Raw genomic sequence first — 23,508 nt, 5'->3', positions numbered from 1 at the left:
TAACTGGGATTACAGGCGTGTGCCACCATGCCCGGCTAATTTTTGTGTTTTTAGTAGAGACGGGGTTTTACCATGTTGATCAGGCTGATCTTGAACTCCTGACCTCAGGATCTGCCCGCCTCAGCCCCCCAAAGTGCTGGGATTACAGGCGTGAGCCACCTTGCCCGGCGGGTGAGGATAACTTTAATACACAATTCCTAATATACTCTAAAGGTTTCATTTCTCTTTTTTGTTGCGTGTTTTTTGGCAATTTATGCTTTACATAAATGAGTTTCAGCTACCTGTTTTTAAGAAAATGTGGGATTTATCTGTGTAGATGTTTCACCCTGACCTGAACTTTCCTCCTTTCTGAGCTGATCTGTATCCTTCATTCTAGATTAGTGGTAATTCCAGAAATTTAGTGGCATAAAATACTGTTGCCCACACCTTAAAATCTAATTGCCACCACCAATTTTTGATTCAGTAGCACTGAGTAGTAAAATTAAGAATATACAAATTGAAAATATTTTCTTAATATTTAGAAATTTTGTTATGTTAGTATTTTGTGATTAATTTAGTAGAATATATTTTGTGATTAATTTACTAGAATATTCTATTACATTCTCTTTTTAAAATATTTTTTTCTGAGACGGAGTGTTGCTCTGTCACTCAGGCTGGATGCAGTGGTGCAATCTTAGCTCACTGCAGCCTTTGCCTCCTGGGTTCTAGTGATTCTCCTGCCTCAGCCTCCCGAGAAGCTAGGACTACAGGTGTGCACCACCACATCCAGCTAATTTCTGTATTTTCAGTAGAGACAGGGTTTTGCCATGTTGACCAGTCTGGTCTCGAACTCCTGACCTCAGGTGATCTACCCACCTCGGCCTCTCAGAGTGCTGGGATTACCAGCATGAGCTACTGTGCCTGGCCTACATTCTCTTTACTGAGAAAATTACTAGGTTGGTAATTGGAGAATATGAGCAAGATTCATGTTATTTATTTTTAATAAAACAGGTATTGCTGTGTCTAATTTAGACCTGATCACCTGTCTGGAGCAAGGAAAAGAGCCCTGGAATATGAAGAGACATGAGATGGTAGCCAAACCTCCAGGTAGGTGAGAGTGAATACAACAGATGACACAGATGAGAGGTCCAAAGGTAAAAGAGAAAGCCAGTCCTTAAAATTTGACTTGGAAATCTGTGTTCCAAAGGAAATAGTTTCTAGGCAGCTGTTTTGTTTTGTTTTGTTTTTTTAACTTCAACATGGGGGCATCTTCTGTCTTATGCTTTTAAATTCTTTAAAAATTCTACTTTCCCTTCAGTGATCTTCCTTCAAGTTTACAGTGAGCTGAAGTCCTCTTCGTGGCATGTAAGAGACTGCACAATCTGACTTTTTTTTTCCATTGTTTTTGGAGACTCAGAAATATCTGCATAATTTTGAGAAACTCTGTGTTAAACTATTTTGTAAGTTCTCTTTTTGCATCATGTCCGAAATGTGGTAAGAGTTGTGGTTTCTGTTCCATTGGTTTTTATATTTTTCTGAACATTTCATCCTATTTGTATTACTACAGGCTTGAAATATAGTTTGAAATTAAAAAGTATGATGTTCTGCTGTGTTCTTATTTCTCATGATTGCTTTGACTATTCAAAGTTTCTTGTAGTTTTGGCTGGGGGCAGTGGCTCACAGCTGTAATCCTATCACTTTGGAAGGCCGAGGCAGAAGGATCCCTTAAGCCTAGGAGTTGGATACCAACCTGGGCAACATAAGGAGACCCTGTCTCTTAAAAAGATTTACTGGGCTGGGCACGGTGGTGCACGCCTGTAACCCAGCACTTTGGGAGGCCGAGGTGGGTGGATCACCTGAGGTCAGGAGTTCAAGACCAGCCTGACCAACATGGTGAAACCCCGTCTCTACTAAAAATACAAAATTAGCTGGGTGTGGTGGCGCATGCCTGTAATCCCAGCTACTCCGGAGGCTGAGGCAGGAGAATTGCTTGAACCCGGGAGGCAGAGGTTGCTGTGAGCTGAGATTGTGCCACTGCACTCCAGCGTTGGCAATAGGAGTAAAACTCCATCTCAAAAAAAAAAAAAAATTTATTGTAGTTTCATGTAAATTTAGGGATTGTATTTTCTATTACTATGAAAAAAATGCCACTAGAATTTTCATAGGCAGTTTCTTGAATCTATAGATCACTTTGGATAATATGGTATTTTAACAATATTTATTCTTTAAATCCATAGATATTAAATATTTTAAAACTTGTGTTTTCTCTAATTTCATCATTGAAATCTTATATCTTTTATTGTAAAGATTTTTTTCACTTTCTTGGGTGAATTTGTTCTCAGAAATATATTATTTTAATGCTATTGTAAATAATATTGTTTTCTTCCTTTATGTTATTAGACAATTTAGGTTTATGGAACCATAACTTGTATGTTGATTTTATATTTGGTAATTTACTGAGTGTATTTATTAATTTAGATAGGTTTTAATGTACTGTTTATGTATTTTTATATGTAAGATTTTATGATCTACAAACAGAAACGTTTTACTTGCCTTCAATTTCAATGGGTTTTTTATTTTTTGACTAATTCTTCTGCCACATATTTTCAGTGTTATGTTAAAAGAGAAGCATTGACAAGTGGGCACAATGTAGTTTGGCATTGGTGTCTGTAAATTTGAAAATGCAAATGCCTCTTCAAGTTTTTATAAACTGATAAACTGATTTCAGAAGGTAAAGATTTTTTTTTTTTTTTCTGAAACTGAGTCTCGCTCTGTCACCCAGGCTGTAGTGCAGTCATGTCATCTCGGCTTACTGCAACCTCTGCCTCCCGGGTTCAAGTGATTCTGGTGCTTCAGCCTCCCGAGTAGCTGGGATTACAGGTGTGTGCTACCATGCCCAGCTAATTTTTATATTTTTAGTAGACGGGGTTTCACCATGTTGGTAAGGCTGGTTTTGAACTCCTGACCTTGTGATCCACCCACCTCAGCTTCCCAAAGTGCTGGGATTACAGGCATGAGTCACTTCACCCAGCCAAGGTCTTCTTTTTTGGGCTGCCAGCGTTCTGGGATGCCCTCTGGGTTTGTGGAGAGGGGTAGTAGCTTGGTCTCAAGCCTGCAGTTTCTGTACTAGGGTCCACCTTTAGTTGGCTGGTTACAAGAGGCTTGGATAGTTGTAATTCCTATTTTATTTTATTCTGTTTTATTTTATTTTATTTTTCTTTTGAGATGGAGTTTTGTTCTTATTGCTCAGGCTGGAGTGCAGTAGCCTGATCTCGGCTAACTGAAACCTCTGCCTCCCGGGTTCAAGTGATTTCTCCTGCCTCAGCCTTCCGAGTAGCTGGGATTACAGGTGTGCACCACCACACCTGGTTAATTTTTGTATTTTTAGTAGAGATGGGGTTTCACCATGTTGGTCAAGCTGGTCTTGAATTCCTGACCTTGTGATCTGCCTGCCTTGGTCTCGCAAAGTGCTGGGATTACAGGCCTGAGCCTCCATGCCCGGCCAATATTTATAACATTTTAAAACAATGGCTGCTCTTTGTTTTCTACCAACAATCAACAGGGGTTTTATTTTCATTGCATTATCAACAGATTTGGTGTATTTCATGAATTTACAGTGGCCATTGTAATGGGTGTGAGGTGATTTCATTTTTCTTTTTTATATGTTTCTCTACAAATTATTAATTTTGCTTTTCTTTTCAAATACTTGTTCACATTTGGGTATCTTTTTTAATGAAAATTCAGCTCAATTATTTTTTCATTAATAAATCAAGTTATTCAGCTTTATTGTTCAGTTTTAATAGTTGTTTATATATTTTGAATATTAACTCATCACACATCTCTTGTGATTTGCAAATATTTTCACCCATTTTCTAGGAGGCATTGTCTATTGAATTTTTGTTTTGATGTGCAGAAATTTTGAAGTATAATGCAGTTAAATCTTAATGGTTATTCTTGTTGTAGTTGCTCATGCATTTTGTGTCATATCTGAAAAAACAGTGCCAAGACCAATGACATGACTTTTTCCTATATTTTTTCTAAGAGGTGTTATTTATCTTTTCATGTTTAAGTATTTAGTTAAACCATTTTTTTTTTGTATTTTGTTCAAGGAAATGATCCAACTTTATTTCATCAGTGTCAATTTCCGGTTTTCAACAATATTTGAAGAGAATATCTTTTCTCTATTGTACGCTCATGGCAACTTTGTGGAAGATTATTTTATCTTATACAGAAGAGTTCATTTCTGGGCTCTCTATTCTGTTCTTTCATCTGTTTATCTTTGTGTCAGCACCACATTGTTTTGTTTTTGTAGCTTTTAATATGTTTTGAAATCAGAAAGTATAATGCCTCTTTGTTCTTTTTCAAGGGCGTTTATCTATAGTTTATAATCAAATTTAAAAATTTTAAGCCAGGCCCAGTGGCTTACACTTGTAATCCTAGCACTTTGGGAGGCCAAGGCGGGCAGATCATGAGGTCAGGAGTTCGAGACCATCCTGGCGAACATGGTGAAACCCTGTCTCTACTAAAAAAAAATATGAAAATTAGCTGGGCGTGGTGGTGGGTGCCTGTATTCCCAGCTACTCAGGAGGCTGAGGCAGGAGAATTGCTTGAATCCGGGAAGCAGAGGTTGCAGTGAGCCGAGATCATGTCACTGCAGCCACTGCACTCCAGCCTGACAATAGAGTGAGGCTCCATCTAAAAAAAAATAAATAAAAAAAAACTATATTTCTGTAAAAAACTGTGTGATTAGGGTTTTTATAGAGATTATATTAAATTCATTCACCACTGTAGGTCATAGTAATGTCTTTGAAATATTAAATTTTTTGACCCTGGAGCAAGAATATGTTGAAAAGTAGCTGGGTGCAGTGGCTCATGCCTGTAATCCCAGCACTTTGGGAGGCTGAGGCGAGCGAATCACAAGGTCAAGAGATCGAGACCATCTTGGCCAAGCTGGTGGAACCCCGTCTCTACTAAAAATACAAAAATTAGCTGGGCATGGTGGCACGCACATGTAGTCCTAGCTGCTCAGGAGGCTGAGACAGGAGAATTGCTTGAACCCTGGAGGCAGAGTTTGTAGTGAGCCGAGATCACACTATTGCACTCCAGCCTGGCAACAGAGCGAGACACCATCTCAAAAAAAAAAAAAAAAAGAATCTGTTGAAGAGTGTGTTTTAATTTCCTATATTTTTGGATTTCACAGTTTTACTTTGGCTTTTAATTCCTAGTTTCTTTCAGTTTTGGTCAGAAAACATAGTGTATACTTTTGGTCTTCTTAAATGTATTTGTTGTTATTTTGAGACAGGATCTTACTCTGTTGCCCAGGCTGTAGTGCAGTGACATGATTTTGGCTCACTGCAACCTCAGCCTGCTGGGCTCAAGTGATCCTTTTACCTCAAATTTTTGAGCTGGGACTACAGAAATGCACTACTCCCCCTGGTTAATTTTTTGAATTATTAGTAGCGACAGGGTCTCACTATGTTGTGTAAGCTGGTCCCAAACTTTTTGCGCCATGTGATTCTCCCAAAATGTTGAGATTATAGATATGAGCCTCTGCACTCAGCCGGTATTCATAAATTTAATAAGACTTGGTATGTGTTGTAACAGAACACACCAGGAACAAGTAAGAATATTGTGTGTATTCTCTTGCTTTTGCCTGGAAAGTTTTGTACATGTCTGTTAAGCCTAGTTGGTGACGTGATATGGTTGGCCTAAGGTTAGAGGATGTCCATTTTCTCTAAACCGCATGCTGCAATATAATCCTCCTGTTTGATGTGGGACCTGGTGGGAGGTGTTTGGGTCATGGGGGAGCAAATTCCTCATAAATGGCTTGGCACCATCCTTTTAATAATCAAAAAGGTTACACTCTATTGATTCAAATGAGAGCTGGTTGGTTAAAAAAAAAAAAAAAACCTGGCTTCTTCACCTCACACTTACTCTGTCTCTTACTGTGTGATGTGTCCAGTTATACTTTGCCTTCCACAATGATTATAAGCTTACTAAGACCCTTACTCACCAGAAACAGATGCTGGCACACACTTACTGTACAGTCTGCTGAACTGTGAGCCAAATAAACCTTTTTTCTTTATAAATTATCTACTCTCAGCTATTCCTCTGTATGTAAAATAATACAGTCTATAATGTCTGAGTTTTTTATTTTCTTATTTATTATTGCAAATGGGGTGTTGATGTTTACAGTTATTATGTTGCTAAGTATTTCTTTACTTTTGTCAGTATTTGCTTTATATATTTTGCAGCTCTGATGTTTTATACATACATACATATACAGAGAGAGATGTAATAGTTACAGATTCCTGGTAAATTGCCCTATTTTATCATTATATAATATCAATTTTGTTCTCATGCTAGTACTTGACTAAAAGCATATTATGTCTAATATAATTATAACTACCTCACCCAATTGTGGTTAGTATATGCATGAAAAATAAATTTTTTCTATTATGTTACTTTCAGTCTATTCAACACAATGCTAAAACCAGTCTCTTGTAGGCAGCATATTGTATGCTTTTTTCCAGTTACTCAGATATTTTTTCTTTTTCTTTTTTATAATTTTATTTATTTATTCATTTATTTTAATTTTTTTTCTTTTTGAGAAAGGATCTCACTCTATTGCCCAGGCTGGAGTGCTGTAGCGTGATCTTGGCTCACTGTAACCTCCACCTCCTGGATTCAAGTGATTCTCATGCCTCAGCCTCCCAAGTAGCTGGGATTACAGGCATGTGCCACCACACCCATCTAATTTTTTCTATTTTCAGTAGAGATGGGGTTTCACTGTGTTGGCCAGGGTAGTGTCAAACTCCTGGCCTCAAGTGATCCACCCTCCTGGGCCTCCCAAAGTGCTGGGATTACAGGCATGAGCCACCATGCCTGGCCTATTTATTCATTCAATTTTGAAATAGGGTTTCACTCTGTCAATCAGGCTGGTTTTCAGTGGCATGATCATGGCTCACTGAACCTCAACTTTCCAAACTCTGATGATCCTCTCCTTTCAGCCTCTCAAATAGCTGTGTTACAAATATTTGCCATCACACCCGGCAAGTTTTGTTGCATTTTTTTTTGTAGAGACAGGGTTTTGAGATGTTGCTCAGGCTGATCTCAAACTCCTGGGATCAAGTGATCAGCCCACTTTGACCTCAAAACATGCTGGGATTATGTTTCTTTCTATTAAATAGTTTAATTAATTTGTATTTAAAATGATTGCTTTAAAATAGTGTTACTATTACCAGTTTTACTGTTATTGTTATGTGTTTCTTGTAGATTTTTTTTCTCATTTCTTGTTTTACTGCCTTTATTTTTGTTTATTCTGTGTAGTGACATGCTTTGGTTATTTTTCCATTTCCTTATTTATACATTCCATAAATATTATCTTTGTAATTGTCTTGAGAAATGGAGATTACATAAAACATTTTAATATGAAAATAATATATTCTATTTTATTTTATTTTTTTGAGACAGAGTCTCGCTCTGTCACCCAGGCTGGAGTGCAGAGGCATGATCTCAGCTCACTGCAACCTCCACCTCCCAGGTTCAAGCAATTCTCCTGCCTCAGCCTCCCAAGTAGCTGGGTTTACAGGTACCTGCCACCACACCTAGCTAATTTTTTGTATTTTTAGTAGAGATGGGTTTTTGCCATGTTGGGCAGGCTGGTCTCAAACTCCTGAACTCAGGTGATACACCCGCCTCAGCCTCTCGAAGTACTGGGATTACAGATGTGAGCCACAGCACCCAGCCAAAACTAAAATGATATATTTTAATCTCGTAACAACTTCAATTTAATACAAAAGCTATACCTTTATATTTTTCAGTAGTTATTGATATTAAAGATTATTTTATACTATGCATCTACTAACAGATTTATATTTTATATTTCATATTCTGTAGAAGTAGTTTAAGGATTTTGTGTACCATCATTATGATAGTAAATAATTCTACATGTGTCTGTATATTTACATTTAATAGAGAGCTTTATTTTATATATGGTTTTATGATGCTGGCCAGCATCATTTTAATTTTCAAAATAATGGACTCATTTTAGTATTTCTCTTTGTTTATATGCAGAGTCTCACTATGTTGCTCAGGCTGATCTTGAACTCCTGTTCTCAAGTGATCTGGCTGCCTTGGCCTGCTAAAACTGTAGGATTCATAGGCCCGAACCACTGTGCCTGGACACCATGTAGTACTTTTCATAGGACTCTGCTAGTAGTGATGAACACTCACACCTTTTATTTTGGAGTCTTTATTTTTATCTTGTTTTTAAAGTAAAATGATTTTGGGTCAAGTATTATTGGTTAGAAATTTTTTTTATTACATCAAAATTTGGAAAGTTCTTAGGTTTTTCTTTTCTTTTTTGAGACAAAGTCTCACTCTGTTGCCCAGGTTGGAGTGCAGTGCTGTGATCTTGGCTAACTGCAATCTCCGCCTCCCGAGTTCAAGTGATTCTCCTGCCTCAGCTTCCTGAGTAGCTGGGATTACAGGCACGTGCCACCATGCCCAGCTAATTTTTTGTTTGTTTGTTTGTTTGTTTTATTTTTGAGATGGAGTCTAGCTGTGTCACCCAGGCTAGAATGCAGTGGCTTGATCTTGGCTCACTGCAACCTCAACCTCCCGGGTTCAAGCAATTCTCCTGTCTCAGCCTCCGGAGAAGCTGGGATTACAGGTGACTGCCACCGCTCCCAGCTAATTTTTTTTTGTATTTTTAGTAGAGATGGGGTTTCACCATCTGGCCAGGCTGGTCTCGAACTCCAGACCTCGTGAAACACCTGCCTCGGCCTCCCTAAGTGCTGGGATTACAGGCATGAGCCACTGCACCCTGTCTAATTTTTGTATTTTTTTAGTAGAGATCGAGATTCACTATGTTGGCCAGGCTGGTCTTGAACTCCTGACCTCAAGTGATATGCCCACCTTGGCCTCCCAAAGTGCTGGGATTACAGGGGTGAGCCACTGTGCCTGGCTCTCAGGTTGTTTTTATCTTGAAATGTCCTCATATTAGTTTTTCTCTGTATTCTTTTTTCTAGGATTTCTTTCATGAATATATTAATCTATTTGATGGTGTCTAATAAGTTTTACATTTCATATTTTAATTTTGTTTTGCAATTTTATATTTTTGAGTTATATTTTTTAGGTTATGCCACCTCACACCAATTAATTGTGTTTTGATATTTTAGTTTATATTATAATTGTGTATGACAGGCCGGGCATGGTGGCTTATGCCTGTAATCCAACACTTTGGGAGGCCGAGGCAGGTGGATCATGAGGTCAGGAGTTCGAGACCATCCTGGCTAACACAGTGAAACCTTGTTTCTACTAAAAATACAAAAAATTACCTGGGCCTGGTGGTGGGCGCCTGTAGTCCCAGCTATTTGGGAGGCTGAGGCAGGAGAATAGCATGAACCTGGGAGGTGGAGCATGCAGTGAGCTGAGATGGTGCCACTGCACTCCAGCCTGGGAGACAGAGCGAGACTCTGTCTCAAAAAATAATAATAAATAATAATAATAAATTGTATATGACAATGATTAACTCAATGCAATTTAAGACAATGTCGAGCAAAATTAAATATGAATCAGCCATATGTCTACTGCCAATATAATTATCTCTGTTTGTTTGCTTGTGTAAATATTATCCCTGTATTTTTTTTTTTCTTTTTTTAAGACAGAGTTTTGCTCTTGTTGTCCAGGCTGGAGTGCAATGGTGCAATCTCAGCTCACCGCAACCTCCGCCTCCCAGGTTCAAGCAATTCTCTTGCCTCAGCCTCCTGAGTAGCTGGGATTACAGGCATGCATTACCACACCTGGCTAATTTTGTATTTTTAGTAGAGACGGGGTTTCTCCATGTTGAGGCTGGTCTCAAACTCCTGACCTCATGTGATCTGCCCGCCTCAGCCTCCCAAAGTGCTGGGATTACAGGCATGAGCCACCGTGCCTGGCCTTTTTTTTTTTTTTTTTTGAGACGGAGTCTTGCTCTGTTGCCCAGGCTGGAGTTCAGTGGCACAACTCCTGGCTAATTTTGTATTTTTAGTAGAGATGGGGTTTCTCCATGTTGGTCAGGCTGGTCTCGAACTCCTGACCTCGTGATCTGCCTCCCTCCCAAAGTGCTTGGATTACAGACATAAGCCACTGCACCCAGCCTATCCATGTATTTTTTTTATAACTTGTGTATTTGTTGTGTAGGTGTGTTGTGAATGCTTGTTTAATCCTAAGTGAATAGTGATAGAAATTCTTCTAATATTAACATTAAATTTATTTGTGAATCTCTATTATTTTTGGATTTAAAGATATTTTTTAAACTATGATAACTATCTCTTTTAAGTATTATTGTTTACTTTTATTTGTCAAAAACACACAGCAAAATTTAGAATTAAAAAAACAACTTTTTTTTTTTTTTTTTTTTGAGATGGAGTCTCACTCTGTCTCCTGTGCTGGAGTGCAGTGGTGTGATCGTGGCTCACTGCAACCTCCACCTCCTGGGTTCAAGGAATTATTTTGACTCAGCCTTCTGAGTAGCTGGGATTACAGGTGTGCATCACCACACCTAGCTAATTTTTTATTGTTGTTATTGTTGTTGTTGTTGTTTTAGTAGAGATGGGGTTTCACCATGTTGGCCAGGCTGGTCTTGAACTCCTGATTTCAAGTGACCCATCTGTCTCAGCCTCTCCAAGTGCTGGGATTACAGGCATGAACCACTGCACCTCACCTACAAGATTTTTAAATATTTAGTTTATTCATATTAATTATATTTATATTAATTATATTAATTAATTAATTATATTTATATTAGTATGCAACATATGCTAAAATGTTTTTATCTTGCAGAGCTAAATCTGTTTTTGTGTGTGTGTGTAGGAGACAGAGTCTCACTCTGTCACCCAGGCTGGAGTGCAGTGGTGCAATCTCGCCTCACTGCAACCTCTGCCTCCCAAGTAGCTGGGACTACAGGCACCCGCCACCATGCCTGGCTAATTTTTGTATTTTTAGTAGAGACAGGGTTTCACCATCTTGGCCAGGCTGGCCTTGAACTCCTGACCTTGTGATCCACCCCCCTCAGCCCCCTAAAGTGCTGGGAGTACAGCACTGCCTGGCCGTTGAAGGGGGTGGGTCGCCCCTTCACAGCTGTGGGTGTTTCTCATTGGGTGGAACGAGAGACTTGGAAAAGGAAAAGACACAAAGTGAAGAGAAAGAAATAAGGGGACCCAGGGGACCAGCGTTCAGCAGATGGAGGATCCCACTGGCTTCTGAGTTCCCTTAGTATTTATTGATTACTTATCGGTGTTCTTCAGAGAGGGGGATGTGTCATGGTCACAAGACAATAGTGGGGAGAGGGTCAGCAGACAAACACGTGAACAAAGGCCTTTGCATCATAGACAAGGTAAAGAATCAAGTGCTGTGCTTTAGAAATGCATAGACATAAACATTTCAATGCTTTGTTAAGCAGTATTGCCGCCCACATGTCTCACCTCCAGCCCTAAGGCAGTTTTTCCCTATCTCAGTAGATGGAACGTACAGTCGGGTTTTATACCGAGACATTCCATTGCCCAGGGACAGGCAGGAGACAGATGCCTTTGTCTTGTCTCAACTGCAAGAGGTATGCCTTCCTCTTATACTAATCCTCCTCAGCACAGACCTTTTATGGGTGTCAGGCTGGGGGACGGTCAGGTCTTTCCCTTCCCATGAGGCCATATTTCAGACTATCACATGGGGAGAAACCTTGGACAATACCTGGCTTTCCTAGGCAGAGGTCCCTGCGGCCTTCCGCAGTTTTTGTGTCCCTGGGTACTTGAGATTAGGGAGTGGTGATGATTCTTAAGGAGCATGCTGCCTTCAAGCATTTGTTTAACAAAGCACATCTTGCACAACCCTTAATCCATTTAACCTTGAGTTTGACACAGCACATGTTTTAGAGAGCACGGGGTTGGGGGTAAGGTCACAGATTAACAGCATCTCAAGGCGGAAGAATTTTTCTTAATACAAAACAAAATGGAGTCTCATGTCTACTTCTTTCTATACAGACATATTAACAGTCTGATCTCTCTTGCTTTTCCCCACATTTCCCCCTTTTCTTTTCCACAAAACTGCCATCGTCATCATGGCCCGTTCTCGATGGTCGCTGTCTCTTTGGAGCTGTTGGGTGTACCTGCAGACTAACAACAGACAAAACAGGCACACAAGGATTAATATGAAATTTATAATTGTAGTACTTCCAATGGTCTTAACCCAAGTGACAGGGTTAAGATTTGTGAGGCCATCAGCAACTCCTGTAATTGCCTTAGTTCCTGGCACCAAATTTAAATGGGCTTTTGATGCTTCAAAAATTTGTTCTTTTAATTTGGAAATGTCTAAAGTGAGATTATCTTCTCTTCCTTGTAGATGGCGTCTAACCATATCCCAGTGATGCTCAGACTCATTATAAATTTGGGGTGTAATACAGAAATCTGATGTATTCCAGTCACATTGTAACTGGAAACGATGTTCTAAGCTCATGAGTCTGTCTCCCATCCAAATGACAGTTTGTCTAAGATCATTAATTTGATATGCCAATTTTTGATCAATACCAGATTGTGAATTCCACAGTCTTGTAGAATTTTTTTGCCAATCATTAACAAAGTTTACTGACTGAACAGAAGAGTGCAACGCAACTCCTGCCACAGCAGCTGTAGCTGTGACTGCAATTAATCCCATAATCACTGCAATGAAAGTAAAAATGAATCTTTTGGATCTATTTAAAATGCCTTTTAATACTTCAGTCAAAATATGGATGGATGGCCAGGCCTCCCACGGTCGGTCCATGGACACAGGGATCCACACGCCTTCTCTTGCTCTCACCAGCAGAATACGGTGCTGCCAATTAAAAGTTGAATCAATGCAAGTAAACAATCTGCAATTTTCACAGGTTATAGTTTGTGAGTCTGGTTTAATAACTATATTTCCTACAACTAGCATATAAGGGGGCTTTACGCAACTTTGTAAAGGAACCGTTAGACTGGAATTTAGGTCGATAGTATAAAATGGCTTACGGTCTCTCATTTCTAAAGTTTGATTTCCAGACCAAATCCTAATGCGGTGTGAGGCCACAGTAAGCCTCCACAATTCTGGATGTTCAGGACCAGAGACAGGACTTATTATTTTTGGTCTTGGGGTAGAGATTCCTTTTTCTCCCCATTCCCAAGGGTAGAAAGACTGTAATTTTTTATGTTTATATTTGTCTAGACTTTCTGTTAAGTCGCTATCAACAGCTGGACTCACTTGTGCACTTGGACACAACTGAGTTTGTCCTGAGCAATTGTGGTTGAATTGACCTCGAGGTGCCCAATCTATAATAGTTCTGAATTCATTGTTTTGTAATATAACCGCACTATTGGCCACACATTCTTCCCAAACTAAGGCTTCTGTATTTTTAGATCCTTTGGAAATTTCCTTGGGGCAAGGTTTCCCTTTAGGTCTAAATTTTAATGATCTTTGGTAAGAAAAGTCTTGTAAATAATTTACCCGTGGCCTGAGTGACATCCCGCTTACCATGTGATAAGTGAATCTACTGTTAGGACTGACAGTAGGTACTTCTACCAACCAATTTTGGACTGCAGGCATTAAGCATCCTGGTGCTCTCCCTAGGCAAATAGGAGGATAATGATACCCAATGGAGATATTTATCATCATCCCTTCTTCTTCAGGTTTGGCAGGGCAGCGATCATCTGTGGGGCCAGGTACCCATACACTATCATTAGCATATACTTCTATAGGATTATCCATCCATATGACTGCCCGAATTAAGGGCGGGAAAGGCACATAGGCCCAGTAGGTATAATTAGCTGCAGCTGCTCCTGCAGGCATAGGGAGACTTACCACCGTTGATACAATCATCAAGGCTGCAAGCAGCATACCCTCTGGAGTTTGTGTCACCTTTGTGTTCTCTAGAAATTTTGTAGCTAACTGTGTCAGCTTCTTTAGTTGTGCCCAAGTCAGTGGCTCTGCCTTCTTGGTGGATGGCAACCTCATCTGTTCTTCTGATATCACTATTTTGTTCATCTTGTGAGTCGACGGTGCTCGATTGTGGCGTCTCCATCTCCACGGAGGTGCTTTTCTTTGCATCTCCGATGGGTTCATTGTAGAACTTCAAATGTCTAGTGGGTATCCAAACAGGAAGCTGATTTTCTCCTGGTGAAACACAAGCAAAACCTCTCCCCCACGTTATCACCTTCCCTATTTCCCATGTCTTGTTTTTATTATCTTTCCACCAAATCAATTTTCCTTCATGTGGGCTGTTCTTTTTACCAGTAAGATGTTGTTCTGCAAAAGTAGTAGTCTGATTTCTATAAATGTTTAAAAAATTTAAAGTATAGAGTGCTAGATTAAGTTGCATCTGAGGAGTGGTACATTCCTTACTGTCTCCCCCTTCTCTTTGTTTAACTAATTGAGTTTTGAGTGTTCTATTAGTTCTTTCGACTATGGCCTGTCCTTGGGAATTATAAGGAATTCCTGTGGTATGTGAAATTTTCCACTGATTTAAGAATTTTTGGAAAGCTTTACTACAATATCCAGGTCCATTGTCAGTTTTGATTTTTTCTGGAACTCCCATTACAGCAAAACAAGACAATAAATGTTTTTTAACATGGGAAGTACTTTCTCCTGTTTGGCAAGTTGCCCATATGAAATGTGAATAAGTATCAACTGTTACATGAACATATGATAATCTTCCAAATGAAGGTACATGCGTGACATCCATTTGCCATAATGCATTAGGACACAGACCTCTGGGATTAACTCCTGCCTCTTGAGTGGGCAGGTGTAAGACTTGACACTGGGTGCAATGTTGTACAATATCTTTTGCCTGTTTCCATGTGACATCAAATTTGTTTTTTAATCCTGCTGCATTTACATGAGTCAAAGCATGAAGTTCTTGTGCTTTTATAAATGCAGATGATACCAGTAAGTCAGCTTGTTCATTTGCTTTAGTCAAAGGCCCTGGTAAATTACTGTGTGCTCGAATATGAGTAATATAAAATGGGAAATTTCTTTTTCTTACAGTTTGTTGTAATAAATTGAATAGCTGGTTTAATTGATCATCCATGCTATATTTGATTAGAGCTGTCTCAACATCCCTTGTAGCCTGTACTACGTATGCAGAATCTGATATAATATTGATAGGTTGGTCAAAATCTTGTAACACTGTAATGACTGCTCTTTGAGCCAATTGATATGGAGTTTTGATTACTCGTTGTTTTGGCCCTGTGTAAGCCACTTTTCCATTGCTGGAACCATCAGTAAATGCTGTTAGAGCATTTTCTAAAGGTTCCCATCTGGTAATTTTGGGTAGAATCCAAGTAGTCAATTTTAAAAACTGGAAGATTTTTGTTTTTGGGTAATGATTATCAATAATTCCCACAAAATTAGCAAGGCCAATTTGCCATGTATTAGAATTGATAAAGGCTTGTCTAATTTGTTCCTTGGTTAAAGGGACAACTATTTTGTCTGGGTCATTTCCACATAATTTTATTATTCATAATCTTGTCTGACCAATTAATGTGGCTATTTGATCTAAGTACAATGTAAAAGTCTTAACTGTACTGTGAGGAAGGAATGACCACTCTACAAGATCAGTATTTTGAATAATGATGCCTGTTGGAGAATGTGCAGTGGCAAAAATCAAAAGTTGGAGTGGGGCTAAGGGATCTATTCTATTTATTTGTGCTGACTGAATTTTCTCTTCCACTAATTTAATTTCTTTTGTTGCCTCTGGGGTTAACATTCTCTTACTATTTAAGTCTGAGTCTCCTCTTAAGATAGAGAACAAATTTGACATGGCATAAGTAGGAATGCCCAGAGTTGGCCGAATCCAATTAATATCTCCCAGCAATTTTTGAAAATCATTTAGTGTTTTTAATGTGTCTTTTCTTATTTCTATTTTTTGTGGCTTAATTTTTCTATTTTCTATTTGCATTCCTAAATAATGAAAAGGAGTAGAGGTTTGGATCTTATCAGATGCTATTGTTAGTCCTGCGTTGGCAACCTCTGCTTGCAGAAATGTATAACAGTCAATTAATTTATCTCTCGTTTCTGCAGCACATAAAATATCATCAGTATAATGAATAATATAACAGTCTGAAAACTTGTTTCTAACTGGTTGAAGAGCTCGACCTACAAAAGTCTGACAAATAGTTGGACTATTAAGCATTCCTTGAGGTAACACTTTACACTGAAACCTGGTGGCTGGTTCTTTATTATTTATGGCTGGTATAGTAAAGGCAAATTTTTCACAATCTTGCTCCGCCAGAGGGATGGTAAAAAAGCAATCCTTTAGATCAATTATAATTAAAGGCCAGTCTTTTGGGATCATGGCCGGAGAGGGCAACCCGGGTTGGAGAGGCCCCATGGGTTGAATTACGGCGTTTACGGCCCTTAAGTCAGTTAACATACGCCATTTGCCGGATTTCTTCTGAATTACAAACACAGGAGAATTCCAAGGCGAGAATGAAGGCTCAATATGTCCTTTTTTTAACTGTTCATTTGCTAATAAATGTAAAGCCTCCAGTTTTTGTTTTGGTAGCAGCCACTGATTTACCCATACTGGTTTTTCTGTCTTCCAAGTTAATGGTATGGGTTTTGGAGGCTCTACAGTGGCCGCCCCTAAAAAGGATACCCTATTCCTTTTCTTTCTTGATTTATTTTAGTCTCAATTGGAACTTTAATGCCATCTCCATTTTTTCCCAGTCCCTTTTCTGGTATATATCCCATCTTGGTCGTGATTTTTTGACTCGTGGGGCTATATAATGGAGCGGGCATAGTGATTTCCGTACCCCATTGTTGTAATAAATCTCGACCCCACAGATTAAGAGGAATTGAAGTAATCATTGGCTGAACAGTACTTTCTTGATTATCTGGCCCTAAACAATGTAAAATCTTAGTACTTTGATACACTTCTGAGGCTGTGCCTATGCTGATAAGTCCTGTGACAGCCTTTAGTTTAGGCCAATTTTTTGGCCACTGATTTAAAGCAATGATAGAGACATCCACTCCAGTGTGTACTAACCCTTCAAACTGTTTTCCTTGAATAATGGCCTTACACACAGGCCTGTTCTCTGAGACCTGACTTGCCCAATATGCAGCCTTTCCTGTCAGATCAGTGCTTCCAAACCTTCCTGGTTTTTTAATCTCACTATTTTCAACCTTAATATATGGCAGGAGTAATAATTGAGCAATCTTGTCTCCTGGACTGGCACTCCAAGGAATTGAAGAGCTAATAACCAACTGAATTTCTCCTTTATAGTCTGAATCAACTACACCAGTATGAATTTGAACTCCCTTTAGATTTAGACTTGATCTCCCCAAGATTAGTCCTACAGTCCCCTCAGGCAGCGGGCCATATACCCCTGTGGGGATTTTTTGTGGGGGCTCCCCTGGAAGCAGAGAGACTGCTTGTATAGTACATAAATCTACTGTTGCACTGCCACTTGTGGCGGGGGACAATTGTTGTATTGTGGTAACTGGCTTATTCCCTGAAACTCTTGGGACAGTGGGGGTAGTTGTCTCTGAAAACCTTGAGGAACAAAGGGTTGAATTGGGAATGCCCCAGTTTGTTGTGGGGCCTGAGGCTGGCCCCTTTGCTCGTTTCCTGACAATGGTTGCCCCTTTTTATCAAATTTAGAACGACTTTGACTAGCCCAATGTTTTCCTTTTTTACATCTTGGACATAAGTCAGGTGGCTCTCTACCTGTAGTTGTAGTCGCTTGAATAGTTAGATTCTGTTTATTTGAGACTGGACAATTCTTTTTTAAATGACCAATTTGACCACAATTATAACATTTCCCTTTAAATGTTCTAATTTGTCCTCCTAAAACGACTCCCGCTATTGCTTGAGCCATAAGCGTAGCTTTATGCATAGCTCCTCCAATTCCATCACAGGCTTTTACATACTCTGAGATTACATCTGATCCTGCAGGAATCTTTCCTTTTAATGGCTTAATGGCTGATTGAGACTCAGGATTGGCGTTTTCATATGCCATCAACTCCACTATGACTTTACAGGCTTTTTCATCGGTAATTGACTTTTGAGCAGCATCTTGGAGCCTTGCCACAAAATCAGGGTAGGGCTCTTTCGAACCTTGTCTTACTGTATTAAATGAGGGGCAGGCAGTTCCTGGGTCTTGGATTTTTTCCCAGGCTCTAAGACAGATAGCTCTAACTTGCTCAATGGCCTCATTTTGCATTAATGCTTGTTGACTAATGGTGCTCCAATTTTGACCTGTTCCCAATAGTTGATCTGCATCTATGTTAACTGGAGGATTGGCAGCCCTATTTCTTCGGACCTGTTCTTGTGCCCCATCAATCCACCAAGTCTTAAATTGTAAAAATTGAGAGGGTGAGAGAGACGATTTTGCCAGAATCTCTCAATCATAAGGAATGAGTCTATGTCCATGAGCAATGGAATCTAATAGTGTCCTCATATAAGGGGAGTTGGGTCCATACTGTTTTACTCCCTCTTTCATATCTTTTAGCATTTTTATTGAAAAAGACTTGTATCTGGCCTCAACTGTGAGAGGCTCTCCCTCTTGGGCTCCTTCTCCAGGTGGCATCGGCTCTAACATTACTGGGAATTGCCATGCCTCAGTATCTCCTTCCTTTCTTGATTTATCAATAATTTCATGTAATTCACTACCCTGTCTACTAGGTGGTGCCGTAGGATTAAGTCTCCTAGTGGGCGGCTGAGGGTAAGGCGCCCTGCCCTGTGGTGCTGGGGGCATTCCTGGACATCCATACTGACTTTCTGGGGGTGGCTGATACTGAAGTTCGGCCGGTGGCCAGTATTGATAAGCTACTGGTGGTTGGGTCTTATTTTCTCTAACCTGCGTTTGAGGTTGTAATGCTACGGGCATCTGACCTAGAGGACTTGGCCCTCGTGGTTTAGACGCTAATGGCCCCACTGATTCTGGACCTTTTTCTTCTAATTTTAATGTTTTAGGATATATCACCTCCTGTAATTGATTATAGTCAACATTTTGCGTTGACTGAGCCATTACTGACTCTGCTACATATTCGCAATGTAAACTTTCCGTTTCCTTTTGGGACTTTCTCCCTGTATTTTCTTTACAATCTATTACACAGCTTTGAGGGGCATCAGAAACTGAAACACTATCTTCTTCTGTTTGAAATGGTTCTAAAGCTGCTTTAATAATGGCCCAATCATTCCATACCATAAGTGGAATGATATTACCCATCCTACCTGCTTGTTTTAGTTCCTTACCAATTTTTTTCCAATCTTTTAGATCTAAAGTTCCTTGTTCTGGGAACCATGGGCAAAATTGTTCTATTATTTGAAATAGCTTGATTAGATTTTTTGTAGATATTTTAACTCCCCCTCTTTTTAAAAGAATTTTAATAAAGCTGAGATAAGAGGCATATTTGCTTTTAGTTTTACTTTTAGTTTGCCCCATTATCACCCTAGCTTTCTTCCGAGTGTGCAAGCTTACCGTAAGGCTGACTAGACTTACTCGGGGTCTCTCGTCGACTTGTCCTCAATGACCATGCTCGAGCGTACCTTCACCCTAGAGAAAAGGCCTCCACGTTGGGCACCAGATGAAGGGGGTGGGTCACCCCTTCACAGCTGTGGGTGTTTCTCGTTGGGTGGAATGAGAGACTTGGAAAAGGAAAAGACACAAAGTGAAGAGAAAGAAATAAGGGGACCCAGGAGACCAGCGTTCAGCAGATGGAGGATCCCACTGGCTTCTGAGTTCCCTTAGTATTTATTGATTACTTATCGGTGTTTTTTAGAGAGGGGGATGTGTCATGGTCGCAAGACAATAGTGGGGAGAGGGTCAGCAGACAAACACGTGAACAAAGGCCTTTGCATCATAGACAAGGTAAAGAATCAAGTGCTGTGCTTTAGATATGCATAGACATAAACATTTCAATGCTTTGTTAAGCAGTATTGCCGCCCACATGTCTCACCTCCAGCCCTAAGGCAGTTTTTCCCTATCTCAGTAGATGGAATGTACAATCAGGTTTTATACCGAGACATCCATTGCCCAGGGACAGGCAGGAGACAGATGCCTTTGTCTTGTCTCAACTGCAAGAGGTATGCCTTCCTCTTACACTAATCCTCCTCAGCACAGACCCTTTACGGGTGTCAGGCTGGGGGACGGTCAGGTCTTTCCCTTCCCACGAGGCCGTATTTCAGACTATCACATGGGGAGAAACCTTGGACAATACCTGGCTTTCCTAGGCAGAGGTCCCTGCAGCCTTCCACAGTTTTTGTGTCCCTGGGTACTTGAGATTAGGGAGTGGTGATGACTCTTAAGGAGGATGCTGCCTTCAAGCATTTGTTTAACAAAGCACATCTTGCACAACCCTTAATCCATTTAACCTTGAGTTTGACACAGCACATGTTTTAGAGGGCACGGGGTTGGGGGTAAGGTCACAGATTAACAGCATCTCAAGGCGGAAGAATTTTTCCTAATACAGAACAAAATGGAGTCTCTTATGTCTACTTCTTTCTATACAGACATATTAACAATCTGATCTCTCTTGCTTTTCCCCACAGCCGTAAAGCTAAATCTTAATATACATTAAACAACTACCAATTATTCCCATTTCATCTCACTTTTCAAACACCATTCTTGTTCTGTTTCAGAGTGTAACTGTTAGACATATCATACAATCTCTGTCTTTTTGTGACTGGCTCATTTCATTTTGCATAATGTTAAGATTTATCTTTATAGTTGTTATAATATTTTCTGCTTTTTGCAAACTGAGTGATATTCCAGTGTTTTTAGATTTCAAATTATATTTACTAAATGATTTTGTAACAGAAATTTGCATTGCTTTTACCTATTGGCTTTCAGTAACAGTGCTGCAATAATTATGGGTATGCAAATGACTCTTTATATGACCATATATGTGAAAGTTCATGTGCTGGATTCTATTTTATTAGTCTACTTTCTTATCTTTATATTAATACAAAATTGTTTTTATTATGTAGATTTGTCATGTATTTTGAAGTAAAGAACTGTGATACCTCTAACATTGTTCCTTTTTTTGAAGATTGTTGGGTATAGTCTCTTGAGATTCCATATACTTTTGGGGTTGCTGTTTCTATTTCTTCAGAAGTGCAATAAGAAATTTGAAAGACATTACATTAAATCTCTAGATTACATTGAGCAGCATGGACATCTACACAATATTAATTTTTTCAACCTTTCAACAACAGCACACTCAAAAATGTGTTGTTCAATTTCTATATATTTGTGAATGTTTCCGTTTTTTAAATTATTGTTTTATAATCTCATTCTATTTTGGTCACAGAAAGTAATTCATAAAATTTCAGTTTTAAAAAATTTGTTAAGAATTTTTTTGGCCTAACAGACAGTCCTTTCAAGGAGAATGTTGTATGAGCTATTGGGAAGGGTGTGTATCCTGATGTTCAGCTCTCTATACCTCTGTTAGAAATAATTGTTCCATACTGATTTCAAGTTTTCTATTCCCTTACTAATATTCCATCTTGTTTTATTTTTATTAAGAAAATGGGGTCTTGATATATTCTACTATAATTATATTGCTCTCTGTGTGTTTCTTCGATTCCGTCAATATTTGTTTTATATATTTGAAACCCTCATGTGAGATGTGCATGCGTACACACACACACACACTAGTCATTCGTTCCCAGTAAATGAATCTACTATTGTTCAGTGTCCTTTTTTCTCTTTTCAGAGTTTTGACTTAAAGTACATCTTATTAAATATGACACTTTTTGACTTAAGATGTAGCTTGTGTAATATTATTTTGACCTCTTCTTCTCTCATTTGGTTAATATTTACATAAAATTTCTACTTTCATCTTGCTACTTTCAGTCTTTTTTTTATTGTTAGATTTCAACTGACTCTTGTAAAAAGGCAAATGAATCTTGGTATTTGAAAGATTTTAATAAATCATTTTATTGAAAATTATGTCTCTAAATTGAAAAGTTAATTTTATATATATTTAAATAATTTTCTGAAAGAGTAACTAATGTAATTTTATTAATTCTATTGTTTAATTCTTGTATCTTTGTCCCTCATTTTCCCTCTTTCTGTCTTCTTTTGTGTCCTTTGGTTTTTGTATTAATATGCTTTCACTACTCTCTTATTTTCTTTTGTGTATCTATACAGATATTTTCTTTGTGGTACCTTGGGAATTACATAAAAACTTTAAAAAATAAAACAATTTTAATGTAGTAAAAATTAACCTTATTTGCACCACAATTGCTTGAATCCAGGAAACGTAGGTTGCAGTGAGCCGAGATCATGCCAGCCTGGGCGACAGAGTGAGACTCCATCTGAAAAATATATATATATATATATATATATATATATATATATATAAACCTTATTTGCATACAAAAAAATCTCATTACATCTGCTCTCTACTTTGTTACTGATGTTGCTAATTATATACATATATATTTTTAAATTTTTATTTATTCATTTTTTTGAGAGTCTCACTCTGTCACCCAGGCTGGATTACAATGGTGCAATCTCGGCTCACTGCAACCTCCAACTTTCAAGTTAAAGCGATTCTCCTGCCTCAGCCTCCCAAGTAGCTGGGATTACAGTTGCCCACCACCACACCCAGCTAATTTTTATATATTTAGTTGAGATGGGGTTTCACCATGTTGGCCAGGCTGGTCCTGAACTCCTGACCTCAGCTGATCCGCCCTCCTCAGCCTCCCAAACTGCTGGGATTACAGGCATGAGCCACCGTGCCTGGCCACTAATTATTTATTTTTATGTTACATTAACAGATGTTTATAATCATTTCTATGCTTTTATATTTAAATTTTAGAGAATAATTAATAATGCTTTCTGCATGATTATTAAAATGCTAAGGAATTCTGTTTTTGTGTATGTAAATATCTTTCCCAGAAAGTTATGTATTTTTGTATGATTATGTGTTTTCCTGCATCATGTCATTTTCAGTGGGATGAGCTCCTTTCAGCATCTTTGGCATGTAGGGCATAGGCAGTGCCAATATACTTTTTCAGGATTGGGTTATTTTGGAAGGTCTTTCTTTTTATTCAGTTGGACAGTTCTTTTTTATTTATTTATTTATTTATTTATTTATTGAGAAGGAGTTTCGCTCTTGTTGCCCAAGCTTGAGTGCAATGGCGTGATTTTGGCTCACTGCAATCTCCGCCTCCCAGGTCCAACCGAATCTCCTGCCTCAGCCTCTTGAGTAGCTGGGATTACAGGGGCATGTGACCACGCCTGGCTAATTTTTTGTATTTTTAATAGAAACGGGGTTTCACCATGTTAGCTAGACTGGTCTCGAACTTCTGACCTCAGGTGATCCACCCGCCTCGGCCTTCCAAAGTGCTGGGATTACAGGCATGAGCCACTGTGCCCGGCCAGTTCTTTTTAGTTGTATTATTTTCACTTGACAGCTGTTTTTTTTCCCCAGGACTTTGACTATATCACCCAGTTCTCTTCAGGCCTTCCAATTTTTTTTGAAAATTTACTGGTTATCTCATAAGACATTTTTATAAATAATACATTA

At 38.9% G+C, this 23,508-nt stretch overlaps 2 protein-coding genes across 3 annotated transcripts in view; one reads left to right on the top strand and one right to left on the bottom strand.

The window, feature by feature from the left end:
- Positions 1-23,508, top strand: part of LOC100437729 (zinc finger protein 708) — a 63,643-nt gene that overhangs the window by 19,710 nt on the left and 20,425 nt on the right. Inside the window, exons 3-4 of one of the 2 annotated variants that reach the window (XM_063720032.1) lie at positions 991-1,086; positions 1,298-2,093. In XM_063720032.1, the coding sequence (XP_063576102.1) occupies positions 991-1,086; positions 1,298-1,365 (164 nt within the window). In that variant the 3' untranslated portion in view covers positions 1,366-2,093. Of the gene's footprint in view, positions 1-990; positions 1,087-1,297; positions 2,094-23,508 lie in introns of those variants that run through there. The other variant, XM_054540044.2, reaches the window with a different exon arrangement.
- On the bottom strand, positions 11,486-14,230 carry LOC129051902 (endogenous retrovirus group K member 6 Env polyprotein). Its single transcript, XM_063720016.1, has one exon. It carries the CDS (start codon positions 14,089-14,091, stop codon positions 11,992-11,994), a length of 2,100 nt encoding a protein of 699 aa, XP_063576086.1. The 5' UTR covers positions 14,092-14,230; the 3' UTR covers positions 11,486-11,991.

This window comes from Pongo abelii, chromosome 20, assembly GCF_028885655.2.
Source record: "Pongo abelii isolate AG06213 chromosome 20, NHGRI_mPonAbe1-v2.0_pri, whole genome shotgun sequence".
NCBI lineage: Eukaryota > Metazoa > Chordata > Mammalia > Primates > Hominidae > Pongo > Pongo abelii.
This window is presented reverse-complemented; position numbering and strand designations above follow the sequence as displayed.

Coding starts and splice junctions, on each gene's coding strand:
- LOC129051902 (XM_063720016.1), bottom strand. CDS start 14,091: ATGAACCCATCGGAGATGCAAAGAAAAGCACCTCCGTGGAGATGGAGA.